The 24,702-nt window shown below is 30.0% G+C and overlaps 2 protein-coding genes and 1 long non-coding RNA gene across 3 annotated transcripts; 1 reads left to right on the top strand and 2 right to left on the bottom strand.

The window, feature by feature from the left end:
• Nucleotides 1–2,329: 2,329 nt before the first annotated feature.
• On the bottom strand, nucleotides 2,330–3,298 carry LOC123306026. The gene is made up of 3 exons (XR_006536881.1): nucleotides 2,919–3,298; nucleotides 2,472–2,592; nucleotides 2,330–2,409 (listed from the first exon to the last, which is right to left on the bottom strand). It is a non-coding gene; the product is annotated as an uncharacterized LOC123306026 (long non-coding RNA).
• A 248-nt stretch (nucleotides 3,299–3,546) lies between these two features.
• Nucleotides 3,547–8,284, top strand: LOC123305616 (zinc finger protein 184-like). Its single transcript, XM_044887386.1, has 3 exons — nucleotides 3,547–3,602; nucleotides 5,067–5,879; nucleotides 7,974–8,284. The coding sequence occupies exons 1-3, from the start codon at nucleotides 3,582–3,584 to the stop codon at nucleotides 8,256–8,258; spliced, it is 1,119 nt and encodes a 372-aa protein (XP_044743321.1). The 5' UTR covers nucleotides 3,547–3,581; the 3' UTR covers nucleotides 8,259–8,284.
• Nucleotides 8,285–9,851: 1,567 nt separating this feature from the next.
• LOC123297582 (sialin-like) lies at nucleotides 9,852–22,911 on the bottom strand. Its single transcript, XM_044879310.1, has 7 exons — nucleotides 22,588–22,911; nucleotides 15,055–15,235; nucleotides 13,500–13,733; nucleotides 11,836–12,268; nucleotides 11,112–11,388; nucleotides 10,834–10,954; nucleotides 9,852–10,293 (listed from the first exon to the last, which is right to left on the bottom strand). The coding sequence occupies exons 1-7, from the start codon at nucleotides 22,680–22,682 to the stop codon at nucleotides 10,102–10,104; spliced, it is 1,533 nt and encodes a 510-aa protein (XP_044735245.1). The 5' UTR covers nucleotides 22,683–22,911; the 3' UTR covers nucleotides 9,852–10,101.
• Nucleotides 22,912–24,702: the final 1,791 nt, after the last annotated feature.

Raw genomic sequence — 24,702 nt, forward strand, 5'->3', positions numbered from 1 at the left:
ATCGGTGTTCATAGAATCATCTAATTAGTCCATTTTCACTGTCTGTCATCACGATTACTCAAAAACGAAAAGAAATATCAAGCTGAAATTTTTATGGTGTGCTTAGGACGTAAAAAGTGAGGTCATCTTTTAAACCGTTAGAGATAGAATAAAAGTTTAAATGTGAAAAATGTTTCTTATAAAAGAATAAACAACTTTTGTTTGAAACATTTTTTCGTAAACGTCACTGTTTACCCGTGAGAGCAAATTATGCGCAAATTGTATAGTATTATATGGGTCTATCAGTTATATGCGTATGTGTGACATGTATGTATGTGTAATGTGACAGTGTAATCAACACTGTCTATACATGGTATTTTAACAATTAACTCGATCAATTGTTTATTTTGTCATTATATAATACTGACATAATATGACCTTATAGCCTTAGCCTTTAAAAGTACACTTAAGTATTCAAAATAAATTATAGTATGATATTGGAAAAAGAAACTATAATTTTGTTGTACAAAATGTACAAATTTATAAATTTAGATCCTACTTTGAAAGTATTTACGAAAGTATTTTAAACATCAGAGGACTGACTTGAAAACACTATATATTTATGCAATTATGATTAGCCTGAGTAACTGTAACGACGGTGTATTTATTTTATTTCTATTCATGTATTATATCCCTAAGACAAAATACTTATGAAATGCCAATGACACGTTGTTCACGTGTATAGGGTACATTGATAATATAGGGAAAAAAGCGGGCCAGTGTCAGTCCATATAAGTATCTATTATGTTAGTTCCGAGAAATGGCTAACGGGGAAATTTACTCGCCACCAATAGGTGTCTGTAAACGTTAATTCAGACTTGAGAGTCGAGCAACGACAGATGAGCGATGAACTTTCCAACTAATAAAATCGTAATTGATTGAAATCTGCCGTACAGCCCTGACTTCATATGAAAGTCTGTCGTTCATTGCCCTCTTTTATATCTGAATTTACCTTTAGACAATAATGTGATAATAATTAATTGGTAAAAATACTTGTCTATATGATTCTGATTTTAAATTATGATCAATGAATAATTTAATATTGTTAAATTTTATAATTTCAATAAATTTTATAATTTTAAACACAGTCTTTTATTTTATCTCTCATTTAAGGCCTGCACACACGCCTGCAACTTTTTATACCCTGAGATCTAGCAACAAATTTTTGAACAAAATCACTAGGGTGATTTTTATATAAGGTAGGTATTGTGATGGTTTAATAAAGCCTAGTGAACGTCTGCAAAGAAAAAATAAGTGCAACTACTTCGGTTGACAATTTAGATATATGAGTTAAAGAACTCAAATGCACCATTGTGTGAAAATAAACCTAACCATTTGAGTTGATTATTGGTAGGTTGATAGTTGGTGATAAGACAGTGCTTAACATCTTTCTGAGCAACTCTGTATATTTTTTTATAAAAAGTCAAACCTGGGTGAGTGAGATCTGGGTAAGTTAGATAGTCACTGCCAGTTCCATCATTTTAAACCTTATAAGACCTCTATAAGTTAAAAGCAGAAGAGTCGTTTTTCTTTCGTGAACCTCTATAAGTGAGACTACTACTTGCCTGTACCTTTATAAGTGACTAATGATATTTAACATCTGCTATTTTTATGATCCATTCTTAAATTTTGATTGAAATTTTGATCCATTCTTTTTTTTAAAGGTATATATTATTTAATGTGAAAAAGTATTGAGGAAAAAATTAACATTGAAAAAATCGCTGGAATTAAAATCGGTGTTTTCGAGTTGTTTGCTTGTGAGCTGCTGGAAGTTGTTAAGGACGTTCCCAAAAAATCACATTTTTTTAAGGATAATCTTTAAATTGTGTATATGCATTATTCTCATTAATGCCCTTTGTAAGCAGGTAAATTTTTTAATACCCCTTAAACGATTAAATTTACAGATTTGGGCTATTAAAAGAATTACGAGTTTTTAACATGTAAATCATTCAGGTGTTTTTAAAGGTATGCTTTAAATATGTAACGGCATTAGTTTTTTTATAAAATACTACAATGTTTAGTAATTTTTCAAACTCTTTCACTTTAGTGTTTATTATTCGTTTATTTTTTTATTAGATTACACAGGTCTGCGACTAAAAAACTGCATAGGATTTTTTTACATTTTCTTATAGATTTTGACCTCCCAAAAACAGGAAAACTATTCAAAACATTATATCACATAGCTTTTTATAGATATTAGTAACAACATAAACCAGCCTTTAAGTAGTATTATATAGTATTTTATAGTAATATGATATAAAACTAGTCTTAAAGTAGTATTATTGCACAATAAAAATAAATTAGCTTCGCTTCCAATGGGGTATTCTGTGCATATGGAAGAAAACTAACTATAAAAATTTGGCCATTATCCTGGAAAGAATCAAATATCAGGACCAGTAATGGATGGTTTGTGGAGACTTCAAAATACTCACGATGCTTTTTGGTCAGCAAGCAGGCTACACTAAATACTCTTGCTTCTTAAATTTATGGGATAGTAGAACCAGAGAACAGCATTGGACTGGAAATGAGGGTCACTCCGAGAAACTTTAAAACCTGGAGAGAAATATGTTATCAATACTACTTTGGTGTCGCCAGAAAAAGTTTTGTTGCACCTCTCCATATCAAATTGGGGTTGATGAAACAATTTGTAAAATTACTGTAAGAGGGTGGAGACTGTTTTAAATACCTATGTAAAAAATTCCCGAAGCTGTCAAAAGCAAAGTTGAAAGAGAGAGTTTTCACTGACCCCGACATAAGAAGGCTTTTAACCGACACCGTCTTTGTGGAAAGTTTGAATGAGAAGGTAAAAGAAGCTTGGGTATCGTTCAAGGATGTAGTGCGAAAGTTTTTAGGAAATACTAAGGATCCTGACTACAAACCTATTGTTCAACCAGCAGCATACGAAGCTCAAGGCTGCAAGATAATCCTGAAGATCCAGTTTTTACACTCCCACATAGACTATTTTCCTGAAAACGTGGGAGCTTACAATGAAGAAGGGGGAAGCGGTTTCACCAGGATGTCCGCGATATCGAGAGACGGTATCAAGGAAGATGGGATGTCACTATGCTCTTGCAGGGTACTGTATAATTTTTATTAAACGAGTGCTTTTACCATTTTTTTGTTTTGGATTTGCAAAAAAACCTTACGTGATAGCCATAAGTTCTGAAAATAGCCATCACTTCTGAAATCAGCGCATTCTAAAACATACAATTTAGTAAAAATATCTCATGCAGCTGACAAAAAATTTTTTTTGCAGACCTGTGTTATTATTTCTGACAGCAGTCATATCTACATTAATTTGTGACACATAATAAATGAAAAGAAAGAGATATCTTACCATACAATAATATAACCTAACAAATATCTTACAAAGTAAATCAAATTGTTTTAATATTCTTTTTATACTCAAAACTGCAAAGAAAGTAAATGAAAAATTAAAAATGGAAAATTTAGCCGCATGTCGAACATGTTTAATGTTAACAACGGATTTAATTGATATTTTCCAAGTACGAGTTAATAGCGATAATTTATTTGATATTATAATGACATGTACTGATTTACATGTAAGTACAAATATAAAAATAATATGATTAAATTTTAACTATTCTCTACGTGCTGTATTGAAATAATGAGAATGTTTTAAATATTGAAAAATGAGAAAGTTCTAATTTTCAGAGAATTGTTGAAAATGAAATTTGAGTTCAATATAAGAGAATTGTTATTAAATTCGTTAACGCTGATAATATTATTTTTGGCGTATTTTCTTATGCCAGTTTTCCACTAAACCGACAGTCATGTTGTGTTTGTGTTTTCTAAAATTTGAAAAACAAACATAAATCTGCAAAACTCTTGTTTTCATCAAGCGGACCATGGAGGTTAGAGAGAAGGAGAACGATCGCTGTTGGGAATAGTGTCCCAGAAATACGGACAAAATAAGTGAGGCGCTGCGATCGCTAAGTTGTCTCAATAAAAGCGGGCTATTGTTAAATTTGTACATTATGCAACTGACTTCATCTACTTATACTCATAAACAGCTAATTTCGCAGATACTACTTACCGACGAATTTTCAGGGACCTAGCGCGCTAATGCCTTAGCGCGTAGCGATCGTTCTCCTTCTCTCTAACTTTCATGAAACGGACTTACATAAACAAAAAAACAAGAGCTAAAATCCAACTGTCACAAAACACGCCAGTCTTCAAAAAGTTTATAAAAAGTAATAGTTTTTCTTTTATTCGACGCGAATTTGTGTTTTGTTTTTATTTATCCGTTTATTATATAACAGCTGCAATGGACTTGTGTTTCCTACCGAATCAATAATATTTTGCTTTCGAAGTATTTCTGAATAGGCAATTAATTCCACGGGTGTAGTTGAATGGTCTGCAGAACTGTTTATAATGTAAAAAGTTGAACTGATTCTGGAATACCAATATTAACCTCTCAATTACTAGATATATTTTTCTCAACAATTTAAATATGCGTTATTATAAACACATTATAAGGTTTAATATTGATCGTGTTCGTCTTTTTTTTTTTACCTCGGGAACACTCTGTAAATTTATCGCTCCCATACTTTGATAACCTACCTTTTTCTTATAAAGACTTACACAACATACAATGGGGTATTTGAACGAAAAAGTTGGCCAAAAATCATATTGACCAAATTATGTGAGTTGCTTCAGGATCAGACTCCCGATCTATTCTTCGAGCTAAAGACTGTCCTATAAGATGATACGTCCAAAGGCTGATTCTTCGATTTGGATGGACCAGCGGTCAGTTCGGCCAAATACACCCAAAGTAAAACTAAAATATTCACAGCAATGGCACGTAGATGTAGACCCAGATTAGCAACCGAAAGGCTCGTGTCATTGATTTAACTAAAACGATATTTCTTATTTTATAAAAGGAATAAATATTAAAATTAAAAAATAAATTTAATGGCTAGAAAAGATCAAAATTCTTGTATCCTATTATTTTGGCACTTATTTAGTTCAAGTTTGATACCCCATATCTGAATTTTCTTTTACAGCTTTCAATAAATGACGAATTACCAAAATTTATTTGTACAAATTGCCAAAGAATGTTAATATCGATAATAAAATTTAAAAATATGTGTTTAATGTCGGACACAATTTTACGAAATTATAAAGAAAATGAAAATCAAACAATTATCGATTATATAGAACAATCACAAGGACAATTAGAAAATATTTACCAATACATTCAATTTTCTGATGATATCTGTTCTATGAAAAATGAAATATCCGAAATAAATGTTAAAGAAGAGGTTATTAGTGATGACGAATCAAAGTTTTCAGTTTATTCACCATCGACTTCACCATTACACTTTCTCGAGGAAACTCCACCAAAAACCAAAAAAAAGGCACGAAAGAAAAAAGGATTAGATATTGATTATAATTTAGAGCATGCTCTAAAAGTAGAATTAGAAACAAATTCAGAGACTGAAGAAAAAGATCGAAAGAAAACTGCACGAAAAAGGCATACAAATAAGGAAAATGAGGAAAAGAAAAAACAGAAGAAAGAATTACGAATATGTTATATATGTGGTAAAATGACATTACAATTAACGGAACATTTAATAACGCATCGTGATGAACGCGACTGGAAATGTGATAAATGTGAAAAAATGTTCTCAAATCGTGCAGCTTTGCGTAAACACCAGGCTGTACATAATCCATGTAATGTGCATTGTGAGAAATGTGGAAGAATATTTCCTCGTAAGCATTCGCTAGCCCGACATATACGCACAGTACATTATCCAACGAAATCATTTGAGTGTTCGGTATGCTCAAAGCGATGTGAGAATGCGTACAATTTAAAGGTAAGATAAATAGAAAACTGTAGACAAAAATTTATTAGATTAAAAATTAAATGGCTCAATTTAGGTTCAGAAATCCCATATTGGATAGTTGCAAAATTTTGAGGCAACGCCCACCACCTTTTGGGGGAATACAAATATTTTTTGTACCCAAACGAACTAAAAATCGATATACGTATTCCCTGTGCCTCTTTAAGTCTAAAATTGCTAGAACGATTTTTTCTTTTATTAAGTCGTTTAGTAATTCTAAGCGTTGCAAACATTGAAATTAGGTAGATGTAATCTAAACGCGAAGAAAAAACAAATTCCAAACGAATTTTTGAAGGTTGCTATACCTCTCGAAATATCGAATATTCAACTTTTGTATTATATGCACTTATGTGTGATATTACAAAACGCGATGTAAAGCTACTTTTTTGGTATGTTATTTGGACTCCTTAGGGGAGTGTGAAACCACATTTTGCAAGCAAAAGAAAAGTTGTGCTTCCTGCGTAATACGTAAAAAACTGCCAAATTTTCGAATTTTTTTCAGTTTTTGCAGTTTAATTCAAAAACTATGAGCTTTTGACATTAGTTACTAATATCATTTTGAAAGTAAACTAAATTTGAAAAAATTGAAGCCGACTCACAGTTCCGTATTACTAATAGTTTTTGAGATATTATTGAAAATTTAGAAAAATTTTCGAGTATTTTTTTTATTTAAAAAAAAAATTTTCATAAGCTACCTACAAATTTTTATCTCTCTATCTTTTATATTTTTGGAGAAAATGGACAAATTTTGCACTAATTTGCCCCTGCACGTGAAAACAATGATGTTTACAACAAATTTTTTTCAAACAAAAGTCGTTTATTTTGGTATAAGGAACATTTTTTTCATTAAAACTTTTCTTCTGTCTCTAACGGTTTAACATCAGCTAAACTAAAAATTTTTGCGTTTTTGAAATTTTTTAAGTATAATATCTCAAAAAATATTAGTCATACGGAACTGTGGATCGGCTTCAATTGTTTAAAATTTAGTATACTTACAAAATGATACTTTTAGATTGGACTGTAAAAACGAAATAAGTTCGAAAATGCTGCAAATTTGCATGTATTATGCAGGTAGCACAAGTTGTTTTTGCTTGCAAAACGTGGTTTCAAACTCCTCTAAGGGGTCCAAATAACATATTAAAAAAGTAGCTTTACATCGCGATTTGCGATTTTTATGTAGCATTTGACTGGCATAAATACTTAATTTCATCTCTTTTTTCAATGTTTCCGCTTAACTTAAAATTAACTTAAGTAACAGAGATTACTTATATCGGTTTTTAGGTCGATCGGGTACAAATTGTATTCGTATCCCCTCAAAAACTAGTGGGAGTTACTCCGCTCTAATATTCCGTAAATTTACTCTAGATTACTATTTACGGAGGTGTTTCGGAGATGTTCTAAAATACAAAATTTAATTAATAAAAACTTAGTATACTGTAGTAGACTTTATTTTCCACAACTTTTGTTTCCACAACAAAAATTTCAATTATAAAAACCCTCAAAATTACAAACAATAATTAACGATGTAAACGTTATCAGAGATAATAAATGAGAACTATAGGATATTTCGAATTAATTTTGATTTCCTCCAATATTCTAGATCAATTTTTGTATTGTATAAATACGTATTTCGACTACCATGTAGTCATCATCAGTATGAATTAGCTAATCTTAATTACTCTTAAATTGTATTATGTTAGTCGTTGCTAATTTGGTGACGATCTGTACACCACTCCGATTATTTAAAGTATTGTAAGACCGCGAAAAAAAAAATCAAAGCGGTCTTTATCAAAATCCATTTTATTTCTTTTGAAAAACTCTTTCAAATGAGCTATTACTCCTCGTTATATTTTTAAGAAACCCAAAGAAGGTTATGTGGCCCCAAATAAAAATCCGAATTACAGTCCTCTTGAAGTCTCTTTCAAAAAATTTCAACCCTTCCTCTTCCATCACTGTAGTATATACATACATATATATTTAAATAGGGTTATTTTTTTTAAAGCTAATTTTTTCAAAAACAGATTGGAATATCAATAACGATAATAACATATTTTTCGTTGTTCGCAGGTACATCAAATGATACATAGCGGCGAAAAACGGTATAAATGTAAAAATTGTCCAGAGCAATTCACATGTAAAATAAAATATCGTGAACATGCTATTGATGCACACAAAATGAATCCTTCAAAGTTATTTCAATGTGATAAGTGTCATTTAACATTTGTGTATAATTTTCAATTGTTGGCACATCAGAAAAAAACTGACCATAAACCACAAGTATCGAGCGAACTTGGTAACAGCAGTCCAAATGAAACATTTCAATGTACAGATTTTGATGAGAAAGTTTCATAAATAAATGGACGATATATTTATAATAATTTATTTATATTTTCTTTCTTATTCGACCCTGACAGTAGTAGAAGATGATAGATATCCTCCCCTCTTGAAAATTGATTCAACAGCTCCATTAACGGTAATACTGTTTTTTGTGAACAATACCAAGTCTAAATATCTATTTTTAATGTTTTTAATTTTATTTATTTGGTTCATCTGAGTAGAAATAAGAGCAGTCGGGCCACTTTAAGATTTCGCAGAAAAATTACAGTCTCGAACAAGGTGTAATCACCATTCGGTGGAAGGTGAGTTGCAGTCTCCTAATTATATAAAGACATCATAGTAAATTGATTAGATCTAATTCTATTGCAGTTATTGATAATAAACATGTAACTGGATAATGCTTAGTTTTTTATTTTAATAATAATAGGTTAAGCTGTGGTGTACTTACTTTTTAAATTGTTTTCAATTTTTTGGGTTCTCTCAGCAAACTCAGTTCTCAGTTTTTTCAATATTTCATGTTACATGAGTGTAGAATCCTTTTTAGTTCTGATATTCACTAAATCAGGAACATTTGAAAGTTTGCCTCTGTTTCTAAACAAATCAAAAGCAAAGTTCCTTTGTTCAAGTAAACCTTAAGCGGTCTCACTTCATTAGAACGTAGCGTTTTCCCAACAGACCAATCGCATTAGATATTCACCTCGGAGAATTTTCTTCGAAAAATTTCACCTCGGAATGAAACAAGCTGTAAACTTGTATAAACCTTTATTTTGGCGTTCTGAAAGTGTTCTGAAAAGTCTCATAAAATCTCGTGTGTTAAGATATTCAAAATGAAAGGTCACAACTTAACTATTGGGTTTTGGTAAAAAATCTATTAGGCACTTTCGACTTAAAATTTCGAAAGAAGACGCTCTTAAGTTGTGGCCATAGAGTCACTGGGCACCCTGTATACATGGCTTAAATTTTTTTATAAAATTTATTTGTTCTGCTGCTCTATTTTTTACCTTTTTCGGGGGAATTGGAAAATAAACTTATTGTAATGTTTTTTCGGCACTTATTGGGACTAATGACGGATTCGAATTTCTGTTGATCAAAATCAATCAAGTCGTAATTTTATCGGTCACCTATTCTATTTAAGCATTATTTTCATTGGTCTAAGATTAGTACGACGCAGAATATATTTTTGTAGCTGGTCACAGGTTTGTTTATATGTTTTCAGTTATTGCAAGGCGATCAATATGCAGTATAAACCGGTTCATTTTTTACATTCATATGTTAGTATATGTTAGTTGCAATGACCGATAGAAAAATATTGTTACTTAAGTATTACAGCTTCAGTGATGTATATACGTAACTTATACATATTTGACGATTACAACTCTTTCAACTTTTTGAATCGTTATATTTCAGAAACGCTGGCTCTTAGGAAAAAAAAGTATTGAGACATCATTATATATAATTATCTGATTTTCAAGTTTTGTCTGAGCTAGTTTTATGATAAAACAGCCGGGTGCGAATTATTTTAGGTACCTTCAATCATTTTTATTTTTTATTTTGACAGGATCAGTAGGAGTAAAGAAAACATCAATGTACATGTATAGACATCCATCAATTTTTTTTATTTACAAATAGTATATAATTTTTACAATAAAAAGTATTTCTAATTAGGTATGTAAGGATTCATATCACAAATTTAAAATTATTTATATAGCCGCAAAACGGCCAATAGCGCATTCAAATATATTCCTCTATTTCCCCAGCTAGTTACTCAAAGATAAAGAGTGCTGGGACATATGAGTATACATTTTATTATCACACTCAAAGTTATTCTACTCTACCTGTGCGGCTACGGCATATTTCACTATTTATGATCACTTTGAAATGTAGGATTATCAAGTCCACTTTCAACTGATTTGAGATCGGTGCTACTAGTAATTGTTTCAGTCATTGCCCATGGTTGCCGATCACCTGATGCAAATATACCATAAATTATACAACCGATTAAATATATGGCTGCTGCAATAAAAAATACCATTCGCCATTCGGATGTGGTCTGAAAATTAAAACTTTTTGTAATAAAGACACACTTTTAACTTGTAAGGTCTGTTTCGCGAATAAGATTACCATTTCTTAAATGAAATCGTTTTGAAAATTTTTTTCTTTTCAACAGTTTTATAAGAAAACACGCTAATGTATTAAAATATAGAAATACAAGTTATTGGAAAATAACTACAAAATTATACTCAGTTTTCGAGCCACGCTAAAGTTAAAATTTTGAAAACGGTTTATTTGCTAAATTTGGGCATTGAGATACTGTTTTATCAAACGCACATAGGTAAAAATAAGGAATAATATCAATTCATTGTGTAGAATGTTGAGGTCTTTGTACCAAAACGTCCAAAATTTACATTTTTTCTATTAATTTAATCACTGGCAAATATCAATTTAGGCAGTACTATAAACCTTTCCAAGTTCTCTTTCAGTGGTCTCTTGTGAGTTTTAGAAAACTTCAGCGAGAGATCAATATGCAATATCAGTTTTAAAAAAAATTATCTTAGAAATTGTTGTACGTATCTGTTTTTAACTAATTTACCTTGTCTGCAACAATATATCCTGTAATTGTTGGGCTAATTATTCCTGGTAAAGTAGCAAATGTATTTCCGATACCCATAATAACACTGGCATGTTGGGGAGCAATATCCAAATGGTTGACACTATAACAATAAATTCAAATCAGTTAAATTAAATTTCCATCTAGATGCAATTTAACAACAGGTTAATATTTAAAAAGCTACCTTTCCTTTACACAAATGATTTATCTGATTGCTCATAGACGATAGCTACAGTAATAAATTTAGCAAAATCAATTACCTGAATCCTGACCAGGCAAAAGCTCCTAAACCAACTGCCATTGTTAAACAAAGTGTGCTTCCAACAGGTGTGAGCCAATATGCTGTACCACACATAAATATAGTTTGTCCAATAAATGCTCCACAATTAAATATTTTTCTTACATGCGTTGTTGATAAAATTTTTTTAACTAATAAGTGATCAGCTAATTGACCTGCTATAGGTGTAAATAACGCCATTGCCAAATATGGTAAGGCAGACATAAAACCAGCTCCTTTTATATCAAATCCCATTGCATCTGAAAATATTAATCGAATTAATTGATAGGTAATTTCTATGAGAGTTGAAAATTTGAAATTTAACCAAAGCATGCCCTAAGGAGTGTGAAAGAGCGAAGGGAAGAGGTATAATTTTTTACATTCTATAAGAATTTATGTTCATTTGCAAAAAATCATCGAATAGAAGCAATTGTAATTGAATTAGAGGGAAAAAATTTAATTTGTTATCATTCTCGAAACTTTGAGGTTCTACGTTTCAAAGTCTCCATTAAGGAGGATAAATTCTTTCTGTTAATGCACATATACGACGGTTACAATACACGTATTTCTCCCTCCCAGAGAATTGTATTAAATTTCTTGAAGCACGATACCCCAAATTTTATTGGTCAGCAAGCAAGTTTCTTATTCTTATTATTTCCAAACTATGCAAATTTCTTATTTTTGTAATACTCCAAAAAACATGTTACCTTTCATAAATGTAGGAAGTTGTGTAAGCATTGTATAAAATCCCCAATTTTCACTAAAATGTGATGCAACAATGGCCCAAACTGGTGGTGATGTTAAAATTGCTTTCCATGGATGGGAAATTTTTGAATCATGTGCAGTAAGTGTACCTAATGTTTCTTTTAAGTACATTAATTCATCTTTGGTAATATACGGATCATCTAATGGGGATTCGGTGACTATTTTAAACCAACAGAAACACCATATTAATGCTACAATACCAAAAACATAAAATATTGATTCCCATCCAATAGTAGTTGCCAAAAATCCACACATGGGCATTGACACAACAGTGCCTACATAACTGCCGGCAAATGCAAATGTTGCCAATCGACTACGTTCCAACGGTGGTGCCCATTTGGCCCAAACAGCGTGAATGCATGGATAGGTTACACCCTAAAATAAATAATACAAGTTGTGTCATGTTTATAGTACACATAAGAAAAACGTTATACGTAATAGTCCGGTTAACAAGTTCAAATTGATGAAATATAGAAATAATGATCTTAAAAATACGTGCGATAGATTTATTTTTGTTCCGATTTTTTTTTTTTTTAATTACATTTTAAGCAAGCGGTTTTTAATTCTGGAAGTGGATTAACAGATTGTACTTAACTACTTTATTTAATTTTCTTTTTTCACTTCCCACGATTAAATTTTGAAGAAATCTGTTGAAAATACCAATTATAGCAATGTATTTCAATATTCATAAAAAGTTATTATTTTCACCTTGAAAATGCAAATTTATTTATTTATTTTTATTTTTTTTTTTTTGAATTTAACATATGTTTGCGGCTTTTTATTCTGAAAGTCGATTAACAGATTGCAACTACTACTTTAATTCTTTCTTTTCATTACCCCATCTTTAAATTGTGGAGAAATCGGTTGGAAATACCAATTAGCAATGTATTTCAATATGTATAAAAAATTATTGTTTTCACCTTGAAAATCAAATCTAAAGTTGTTATGAAATCTTTATTAATGTCTCTTTATCCATTACCTACTTTGTAACTCTGAGGTCAAACATTTGTCTGTGGACAATCACGCGCGAAGAAATAATGGCATAAAATTTTGATCCAAATAAAATTTTGGTATTGGGGTATTGATAAAATATTGGTATTCTTCTTAATTGTGATTAATATTAGTAGAAGTCATAGAAAATTAATTTAGCTTCAGTTAGTGTTTTTTCTGCAAGAGAGAGATTTAAAAAATTTCATGTCATTATCCAGTTAGATTTGCTCAGATCTAAATGAATCTCAAGTGAGTAAATTAGTACCAAGTTCCAAACGTTTTTCTTCTGGCGTGCTTTTGATAAGCTGAGTGTAAGCTTTAATTGAAAATTAGCAGGACCTCTTTTACGCTTAGACATCACAGGCTACCAGTCCGAGACACGGTGAGTCCATAGGTGATGGATAATGGACAGATTCTCCAAAGAGCAATAACAAAAAAAAGGGAAAAGAGTAAGAGAGTTAAGGAGACGGTGTGTATGGGAAAAAGAGGGTATGATCTGTAAATGCAATATCTACCTCGACTCGTTCATTAAATTATGCTTAGTATTCGCGGAGGGGTAAATATACATAATTTGTAGTTTGGTGTTGTTGAAATTTAACAAATCGAAGTAATTTACCTCAAAAATTCCTTCCAAAACGCGCACGGCAATAAATAAATACACATTAGCTTTGGCAAACATTGGTGTTAACAATGTTAAAACTGCAGTAACTCCAATACCAACACCCATTACTTTACGACCGCCAATTTTTGCAGCTAACCATCCGCCAGGTAATTGTGTCAAAATATAACCATAGAAAAATGATCCTAAAAGCCATCCTTGTACTTTTGAATCCCAATTGAATTCTTGTTCCTTTTGAGAAAAAATTTAATTTTAATATATTTATTTTTTGTCATTATATAAAGTGTAGACTAACCAAAAATATTGCAACTTTGATAATATCAAATCTATTAAAATTCGGCATGTTTCAAATTTATACATAAAAAAGTGGCATTTTTTTCATTAATAAATAACAAATATTTGCATTTTAGCTTTAGTCTTTTGACAGACTTCTTTGTTAGCTTTAGTCTTTTGACAAACTCTACTAGGGATTATTTCAAATGCAAATGTAATAAAATGCTTTAAAAATATCGTAAAAGCGTCAAAAACCAAAGTTTTTTTATTTTTTTTTTTTTTTTTTTTTTTTTGGATAGCTCCGTAAGGTTAAGTTTTTTTTGCATAAACAGAATCTGTGATAAATTTTCTTCATGATGAAAACTTTTTCGAAGCTCAATCACCGATTAATTTTTGTATAATTAACTTTATTGTGGGTTCTTCCATAAGGTATTGTGTTAAAAATGACAATTTTAAAGTGAAATAATTCAAAATTTAAAAATGGGCATTCACCGTACTTGCTCAAACAGCCGGACTACCTTAAAAAAAATTCAAATTTAGGTCTGAATCTCTAATTCTAAATTTTAATAAAAACTTGTACAGTTTGGCAACCATCACGCTAGGGAATTATAATATATGAAGTAAGAAGAGGGAATGTACTGTGTGTGATGCGAGCCTAATCATATCATTTGATCTGAAATTGTATATGTGTATACATGAACACAGCCGGTCAGTCTCATCATTTGTACATATATACATCACTTGAAGTTGTACACATACGATACAGCGTGCATCATACACAGTACATTCCCTCTTTGTTTTATACATAAGAACTCTTCTTACTTCATATATTATATATAAATGCCTAACGAGATGGTTTCCAAACGGTATACCTACGTCCTACATACAAAACTACTTCCGCAGACAAAAACATGTGATTTTTTCTTGAATACCTTGTGCTTTGATTTCTGTATTATATAAAGTAGGTACGAAATATGTAGTAGATGATAAGTACGAAACTGGTAGTAAGAATCATTTCTATAAAGAACTTTATATTCTTCAAATCTTTTTAATGTTTTCGTATTTTGGATATTTTAGAAGATAAATGAATTAGAATATACATATTTGTCTTCCTTTACAAAAGACTCGACTTGAAAGAAAAAATTACATGAGCTAAAAATTCCTTTAAAATATCAAAAATTTACTACACAATTTTTGACGTTCTGCTTCTTGTTGTGCTGATGATATAATTACTATAATTTTTGGTTAGCCATTCTGTAAATTTAAATTTAATACGTACAAATATTTGAGTACCATTTTCTAAAGTTATTGTTTTATTTTCAGTCATTGCTACAATGGCTACACTTAAATTAACTCTTAATGCATAAATGTTGAAGAAACCCAAAAAAGCCAAGAATGTAACCACATATCGACGTTTTTTCCAAAATTTCCATCCACATTTGGTGTCATGTTCAATCGATCTGTAAAATAAATAGAAAATTTTTCTTTATACTTTATAACAACAGAATTCTCCAGGGTGTCTTTTCCTGGGTACGCGATATCTTTCTTATTCCTTTATCAAATTCCATTTACCCATTATTTTAAAGCTTATCGTGCTGGCTAATTACTCACGGTCTATTGTACCGCTTGGGAAAAACAAGCGAGAGAAATGATATTAAGATTTAATTTTGTTTATTATGTAATTTGTGTATCATATCTACAGTAAAATTGCCTATAAATAAAAAGAATCACTTCTTGTCTAGCCTGTTCAGCCGGCCGAGCTAGTATATCTTGATAAATGAGGTATGCATTTTTTGTAGTATAGTGTATAAGATATTTATACTTGTTTGAGTAAAAAATGATAGTCTTATCATTTCATCACACCATAATATAACTAGCTATAGGTTTGTTTTTTTGCATACATTAGTTTCACCGGTTTAAGTAGAATGTTAGCAACAAAAGATAGCCTTATAAGGCAGAGAATATATCGGTAAACTTATAACACTCTAATAATAGACACAACGAGGTAAACACACAAATAACCACGGAATCGTGGTGCTGTAAACTTGTTTACAACTTTTTTCAACTTAACATCTCAACTCATAAACTCATTATTATGCAAAGTTGATTTTACCTATGTAAAAACAAAATATGAAAATCAAAATTAAATATTGAACCATCAAAAACCACCTTAACTCTATAGTCAATTCAATTCAACCCCTTTGACTTATTCAATTACCCCTCATGTAGGTATATTACATCCGCCTCTGTCAGTACTTTTTTTTTTTTTTAATTTCTTTGACTATTGATTAAAAAACAAACCTTTCATTTTCGAGATCTTCGATGGTAAAGTTTCTAAGGAAATAGTAGAATTAGAAGTAAATAAATAATTTGTGTTCATTAAAAAAAAATTTTTTATGTTCAAATTGAAAAAATCGACTTATTAATGCCAGAAAATTGGTAAATTTGCTAAATTTACAAGTTATTTTAACTTATTTGTGGTTATCGGTTACCTTCTGGTCAAATATCTGCTTCAAAACTTAAATTCCTCTAGATTGATTGATTTTATTATAATCTAACCGAATTTATTTTACTTATTTGTCGTTTTAATTATAAAAAACTAGATAATACAGAAATAGAATGTGACATTGAATTAAAAAAATTAATGTGTTTATAATTTTTTTAAATAAATTATATTTTTTACGTGTACTATCTGAATTATTTATATGGCTAGGAGCATTTTCAGCAAAGAAATGAATAAATGATATTTTCCTATCTATTTTATTATAATAATATCTATTTTATTATATAAGTAAAATATTATACTTATTCCTTATTATGGAAAAATTATATTCGGTATTTATATACCTACGTATTTTAATACCAAGAACAAAGGTTAAAAAATTTTCCACGAAGTAACTATAGGATATTCTTAACGAATTTTCTTAGATGAGGTAAAATGCATAACAACATTAATTATACTACACATTGCAACGAAAACTTTTTATAAAACTAGATAATTGAAGCGTATCGATTTTTTTCAATGAAAAATATTGATTAATAAGCGAGTGTTACAATAATCATTTATGCATAAAATAAGTCAAAAGATTTTAGAAAAAATTTGTTTATACCGAAAAAGTCGAGTTTTCCTATTCATGGGTATATGCATGAAGGAGGTCCACTCAGCCTCTGGAATTGAGGAGCTGATAAATGAAATTATCAGCGGAAAGGTGGTAAAACACATATTTGGTATCACAATGGGCTCTATAGCCTAAGTGTGTCCTTCGTGGACAGCTAATATAACCTAACCTAGCCTATGTACTATGTATTTTTAATAGTATTGAGGTATTATTTATTAATTCAGTTATTGGAATAGGTATTTACTAGAGCTATATACGAACGCAGCGAGGCGAATAGATAGGAGTAAAGTTTGGATGGGCTAAGCAGGCAGGCTAAGCATAGTATAGGTATTCATTTATTGGAGTTACGTTTGCACAGGACAACGTCTGCCGGATCCACTATAGTTTGAATATATTTCTCAATGAATATCAATCAATTGGAAGTATGACGTGAAATTGAAAATTTTCCAGATCCTCTTCAAGAAAAGTCTGTTATTGTATCCTATAAAATAATAAATATAAAAATTTCCCATGGGAGCTACATTGTGAGCTACAATATTTTAACAAATCACTTGATTGGATTTAATTAGTGACTTGGTTAGGGTGAATGATGATTTGTCCAGATTTGTAAGTAATACCCCCTCTTTTATAAATAAAGGAAGGGGGAGGGTTCAGTAACTAAAAATACAGCGTCCCTAGCGGGGGCTATTCTGCCATCCATTTTCTACGCTACTGACTTAACTTAATAATGTTATAACTGTAGTTTGATATGTTATATCTAACTGTAATCAAAGCATAAGGATTTATTTATTAGTGAAATAACTGTATCGGGAAATTATTCAAGGTAATCTGCTCTACTCTTTAAATTAATTGGGGAGAGGCATGAATGAAATGTATCTACTCTCTCCTTGAATTTATTCACTATGTAAATTATTATTAAATCGAGTAAGTCTGAATAAGCCTAATAAATTAAGGTCCCGTTTGATAAATAGATGAAAAGAAAATATCGAGTAATTATTTCAAAACATATCATCTGAATTTATTTGAGTATTAAAGAAATACGAAATACTTAACTGCCAAGTCCAACAGGGGATTTTTTCACTTGGAATTTGGGTAAATTTTTTCATTTAAGCTTACAATGTCTTCTTCACTCTGAATTTCAATAGAATATGGAGGTTTCGATAGATTTTCGACTTAGTTTTAGTCGCTAGCCCCTTTTGGCGTCCATTTTTCTTAGTTTTTTTTATAATAATATATTTTATTAATTTTTGGGAAGTAGGGAAATTTTTTATTTTTATCTTTTACTATAATAAAAAAGTTGTGTAACTGTTTGCGCATCAGAAAAAACTACTGTACCGATTTTAATGAAGTGAATTTGTTTAATAGCTAATAATGGCCAGAATTACAAGTATAGATTTTATCTCGATACGATGCCAGAGATATAAAATAAATTAAAAACACATTTTCTTTATATTACGAGTGTCTTTGCAGGAAGGAATAAGAGAGAAAAAGGGACGTTATTTTTCAGATCTTAAAATTTTTAAAATAATTCGGTTAAAGTATCCTAACAAGAATAATTTACAGTAATTGATTTGTTTAAACAGGAAATTTTAAACATGTAATAAGTTTTTTCGTACATACATTCTGCTCAGAGGTACAGTCAGATTATTTCTGAATGACTCGTCGTACATAATACCTCTAAAATCTACTAGTATACTATGTAAAAGTCATTTATATCTATGTCTATGACTGAACAGATTGTAGTAATAGTTTTACCTACCGATGAGGAAGTGCTATTATTATAATTATTTGATTTTAATTTGTATTATAATTATATTTTGTGAAATTGTATTTTAAAAATTCTTAATTTTTTCCCAAGGTGTGTAAATTTTAATTTAATCACCCATTACAAAATTTAATCCTTTTTTAAGATTTTTAATATTTGAGATAAATTAAACTTAATTAAACATATAAAATCAAGCTTAGTTAAGTTTCTAGTAAAAACTTATTGCTCTCACGTCGAACATAAAAAATCCTAATAATAACTAATCTTGAAAAATTAAAAAAAAAAACGTGTGTACATATCTATAGTCTAGGAGCTAAAGGTTATTTTAATGTAAAATAAGTAATACTAGAAAATACTTCAAAAATTTCGAAATAAAAAAAAATTAAAAAAATTAATTTTCAAACTGCAAACCTCCTTTAAATTTCGCATTTATTTTGCTCTCAAAAGTTATGCACACCTCATGGGATTGGGCAAACTCGGATTACATACATTTAGGACTAGAAGAAGGTATTAAAACGATTTCCAGCTTGCTGGAAATTAATTCCTCAAAACGCTTTTTCTGGATTCTATTTGGATAACATAAGATTTTTCTTTTTTCTATACTTGGCTTGTAGTCCACGCGTTAATAAACCAAAGCTATAGTCTTGTAATCAAATATTTAGCCTGCGCAGTGGTGGATTAAGAATTCAGAGAATCTGAGGACAATATTTTGTGGTACCCAAGTTATGAAATTGTTTAAATCTTCAAAACTCAATTGTTTCAATCTTCAAAAGTAAGCTACAGTCTCCAAACAAAGGAGGGAGAAGTAAAAGAATGATCAGCGATTGTGTTTCATACTCGTACGCAAATTGATTTTAATTATCTTTTGTTTTTTTAAATATCTTTCCCCACTGCAATTTTTTTTCAAAAATAACCTTTCACAAGTGTTCACAATAAGAATTCAGCTTGCAAGTCTCATTTGTAAATTGTGCTTTTTCTGCTAACAAAGAAAGAGAGAATCAACTTATAGAACTTGATTTTCAAATGTTAAATAAATTTTCCCTTCCAGTGATCAATTTTACTTTACTTCACGGTTCTATTGACCAACATAATATCTAAAAACTCCGTTATGCATCTGTATACACCTACATTCCCATCAACTAATTACTGATAATATAAATGTATTTATTGTTGCTTATATTCAATTAGAAGAATGTTTATATTATACAAATGACCGACTATGATGATTTTAATGATTACGCTACGCTACTTTCTGATTTATTTTACACCGGGTATTACAGAATACAGACCATTCGATACTACAGTAGAAAAGAAAATATTGCTTTTATTTATTTATCAAGTCTAGTTCTAATAAAGCATTAGTTAGTGCCACATTGTTTATATAAGTGTACGATACCTATATTTGCGTTCCATATCCATTGCTACCAATCATTGTTTCACTGATGCGCATAATTTGTTACATAAGGCATGGGTTAGGTTATATTGGGTAGCAACTAAAGACACATCTAGGCCATAGGCCCATTGTGATACCATATATGTGTTTTACCACCTTTTCCACTGATAATTTCATTTATCTGCTCCTCAATTATTTAGAGAGGCTGTGTACAGAGGCTGTTGTCCTTCTTGCTTATAACATGTACAACACCAGCACATCACAATCATTAATTAAATTAATTTTTTGTTGTGATGGCGGGAATCGAACCCGCTACGCTAGGCATACCTCGTATGGAATTGGTTATGCTTTAACCATATGAGCTACTAGGGTTGACCATAAAGCATATACCCATTCGTGAGAAATATTATTGCCCCAAAATAAGGAATGTGGACGTCATTAACATTGAAAAACCTTTCGAACTTATTTAAAACTTTTCAAGTAAGATAGAAACACATTGAATAATTCTATAAAAAATAAGTATAAAGTACGTTATCGTTGAGTAATTATTAAATACTTAAAAGTAATAAATATAATAATTTACAAATCATTATTAATAATTTATATTATAGGTATTATTAGTAATAATAACATTAATGATAATTTATTTCGAATTAATTAAACACAAATATTAGGTATATTATTAGTATATATTTGAGTATGTTATGAATTGTTATTTCTATAATACAAATAAAAATTTTAAATAATATTGGGTAAACAAAAAAATATAGATTGTTAGTAAATTCAAAAAACTGATTATTATACAGGGTCAAACGGTCAAATTTTAGGAGCATATTGAGCAGAGTCCTTGTTTAATGTTAAGCTGAAAATTCCTCTTACACTATTTTTCAAAGACCAGTAGTTAAACAGATAGGGACCAATTTTCAGGATGGTCTAAAATAAAGCAAACAATATTCTGAATAAATGTAGTTTCTTGAATGTAATTACTTTTTAATAAATTATAGTAGGAGAATTGTATTTATTATCAAAGGAGAGGTATCGATTAGGCCTCATTTTCACTCCAGAATAATGAAATAACGAAAAAAATGTCATACAATTTGATGTTTTCTTTATATATATTCTGAAAGAGGCTGTGCACCTAATGAAAGAATATATTTTAGAAAAAAACACTGCAATTAATAGTATGTTTAGGATGCCATACTTTAGCTCAACTGCTCAATTCTTTGCTCAAAATGTTACATTTTCAGTAACATTTCAACTTTATTTTTCTATGACATCAACCCGGAGAACTATGTCTAATCTGATATCAGGACACGATGTCCCCTATCAATTTCTGCGACTTTAAGTTATTTTTGATTGGTTAACTACAAAACGAGGTATTAGCCATAATCGGTCAAAAAAGGTTCCAATGCCCTCAAACACCTTATAATGGTATATTTGTGATCTCTGACCTTAAAAATCTCTGAGGAAAATTGTACAGGTATTTGAAAAAATAAGGCTGCCTCATTGTCCTACCTGACCCCATATTTCTTCCTCCAGATGCTACAAATTAATTTTTCAACGTCAGAAAACCCCCGTGTAGTAAAATATAACCCATTTCGGTCATCTACCCTAATTTTTTTTGGCACAAAGTTTCATTCGTCAGCGAAAAATTGGAGGTTTTGTAGTTAGATACCTGATCTGTACGCTATTTTTAATAGAATCAATGTACCCCTTCCATCATGTTTATTTATGTTTTTTTCAATGTCATGAAAATGATTGTTAACATTTTTAAAACATAACAAATTTGAAGAAATTGATGTAATCCAAACTCAATGTCACTTAAAAGAAAAAATAATAATAATTACGAAAATAAAAACAATTATTATTCGTAATTAAATATTTGATATAAAATTTTGTGTTTACCAATGGATTATTTGAATGTAATATGAATTCATTTTCTTTATTCTGGAATTTAAATTAATAACACATTAAGAGTATTATTTTTAATATGTTTGGAAATTATTTTTATTTTAAATTATATTACGTACTGTTGTTAAAACCGTAAACGTATATTTAACAACGTAATAACATACTCTTATTGATAACAAATAGTCAGATCTTCTAAATTTTCTTCATGTTATAGTAGGTAATATATTATTAAAAATTTCCCTTTAATTACCTCACTGTCTCTAACTTTTTTAATATGCTTAATACCGATACCAAAATTGGGACGATTTAAGATTCCCAATTTTGGTATCGGTATTAAGCATATTAAAAAAGTTAGAGCCAGTGAGGTAATTAACGGGAAAGTTTTATTACACTCCCTTTCTTTGTTAATTAAGTTTTGTACGCATCTTATCGGATGCATATCACATACCTTCAATTTAAGGGTCGAATTTAGAAAAATTATGTGTTCTTGTTTTTTCGGTTATAAACTGCTGGGAAGTTAGAATAATAATAGTTTTGTGTTTAATTAGAAAATAGCAAGCTATAATTAATTACATAATGAAAACAGAGTTATTATATATAGTATAGTTCAAAAATGCAACAAACCTACGCCGGTTTTCCTCTTCTGGCACAACTAACAGAAGAGCTTCTTCGTCGTCCTCTGAAGAAGAATGCATGATATTTCTATCTATGTGAGACATTACGTATTTCTAAGCAGTGTCAATTAAAGTAATATTTAAACAAAATGTGCGCACATTTTCCGTTTTACATTCCAGATATTTTCCCCTCTGTTCCGAAATAATGATTATAAACATCGGATTCACGCATTTTACCGCTTTTTAAATGCCACGGCAAAACCTTACTACCTTAACTTTTTCACATTTCATTAATACTAATTAAACACAGATTTGTATCCCGGGTATAAATTATAAAAAATAGGAAAAACCACAAAACTTACAATGTATTTTCATTTAAACCATAAACCTTTTTATCGTCATTAATTTTCAATGTTGGATTTTCCATTTTCCACAATTTTCTTTTATTTATTTCTAACAAAGTTATGAAACACTTGTTGAATTAATTTTTTATTTGTAATCGTTTAAGTAAATTGTCGCACTTAATTAATTGGTCATTAAATTTTTACGTGATAATATTGTTTAGCTAATGAATAATTATGTTAAAAAATGAATTAGTTTTTGAATTATTATTCATATTTATTATTATAAACTAATTATATGATATTGTTGGTATTCCATATGGTCGAGTTATCGGCACACCGCTAAAGTCAACAATATAATATAAAAGTGCTACAGCGATGTGTCCCACAACGGTATACACAACAAACTAACCGCCAACATATCATTCACAACAAAGTATGAAGTATTTGGAGTATTGTTATTGATTTTAAAATGTGGTTATTGTTAGTAGAGGCGCTATATGATAAGTTCATATAGATTTCTACTTTAATAATTGTACCATTCCCACAGTTATTGTCGAAATCTTCCTCTATAGAGGGCTTTTGAATTCGTATTTAGGAGCTTTTCGTTAGATCGTAGATTGAATGGAAACAAGATAATTTTATTCTATAAAATCAGGTTCTCTATAGGTTATCTACTAGTACAATAAATAATGATTTGGAAATCAAAAAGATTGGAAGAATTTGTTTAGTTTTAGAACTGACGGAGAGACTGTAGCTTTGTTGGGCAACATCCCCACTTTCACCTCCTTCCCCCCATACCCCCTTACGTAGGGGTTACAATTTTGTAATGTACACGCCATGCTCTTTTATTTGATACCCAACTTGGGCATATTTGAAAATATTCGATTATTCATTCCCACTTTCTCGCTCCATCTTCCCACCCCCCGAAGGTTAAAAATAGATAAAACAACCCATGAAGCCGGTTGTAAATCTTGTCAATATTGATACTTAATGCTTTTCAAACACAACTTTATAAGCTTCCTTTCAACCCCTATTTCAACACCTTACTCAACTATATTATGCATGTATTATATACATAAAAACCTTCCTCTCTATAATCACTATATCTACTAGAAAAAGACGTCGAAATCCGTTGTGTAGTTTTAAAGATCTATGCATACATATGGATTAGGGATAGCAAGACGGAAGCGACTTTGTTTCATACTATATGTATTGATATAAAATTGCCCATATAATTTTAGATTCGTAACAATTGTCAACTTGACCAAAAATTCAATTATATGCTGACATGTCGCCTTTACTACATAGCAGTTGTAATTTTATTATTTCCATTTTAAAAGTATTTTGCTTTATTAAAAAAAAAAAATTAAGTATTATTTAGAAAGTATCATTTTAGTGGGGGGAGGGGATTAGGTAGGTACTATTCGTAATGGATGATGAAATGAACAAATTATTAAATTTACAACATGTAATTGTCATAAACAAACATGTGGATTTGGATGGAGTTTAAATTTAATAAACTTTATCAGCTTTCTGATTGTTTTATTACTCTTTTTTAGTTTTAGATAAATCTCTATTTTTCCACAGAGAGTACCTATAACAAAAAATCTCAATAAAAAAATTAATTAAAATTATTAAAGAACCCAACTGCGTTAAATAAAAACTGAAAAGAAAAAAATAGTTCGGTACTTTATTTATATAGCGACTTCAATTTTCGCGCTTCATTGACAACTAGACCGTCTAAAATCTTTCCAGTAATGAGTCCCGACTGTTAAAGTCGC

This window comes from Chrysoperla carnea, chromosome 1, assembly GCF_905475395.1.
Source record: "Chrysoperla carnea chromosome 1, inChrCarn1.1, whole genome shotgun sequence".
In the NCBI taxonomy this organism is placed as follows: domain Eukaryota; kingdom Metazoa; phylum Arthropoda; class Insecta; order Neuroptera; family Chrysopidae; genus Chrysoperla; species Chrysoperla carnea.

Bases quoted from the DNA above. Each gene is read 5' to 3' on its own strand.
- LOC123305616 (XM_044887386.1), top strand. From the start codon at position 3,582: ATGACATGTACTGATTTACAT. The intron at 3,603-5,066 runs GTAAGTACAAAT...TTTCTTTTACAG, and splicing joins TGACATGTACTGATTTACAT to CTTTCAATAAATGACGAATT. The intron at 5,880-7,973 runs GTAAGATAAATA...CGTTGTTCGCAG, and splicing joins AGAATGCGTACAATTTAAAG to GTACATCAAATGATACATAG.
- LOC123297582 (XM_044879310.1), bottom strand. From the start codon at position 22,682: ATGTCTCACATAGATAGAAATATCATGCATTCTTCTTCAGAGGACGAC. The intron at 13,734-15,054 runs GTACGTATTAAA...TTTTCTCAAAAG, and splicing joins AAAATGGTACTCAAATATTT to GAACAAGAATTCAATTGGGA. The intron at 10,294-10,833 runs GTAAATTAGTTA...TTTAATTTTCAG, and splicing joins GATATATTGTTGCAGACAAG to ACCACATCCGAATGGCGAAT.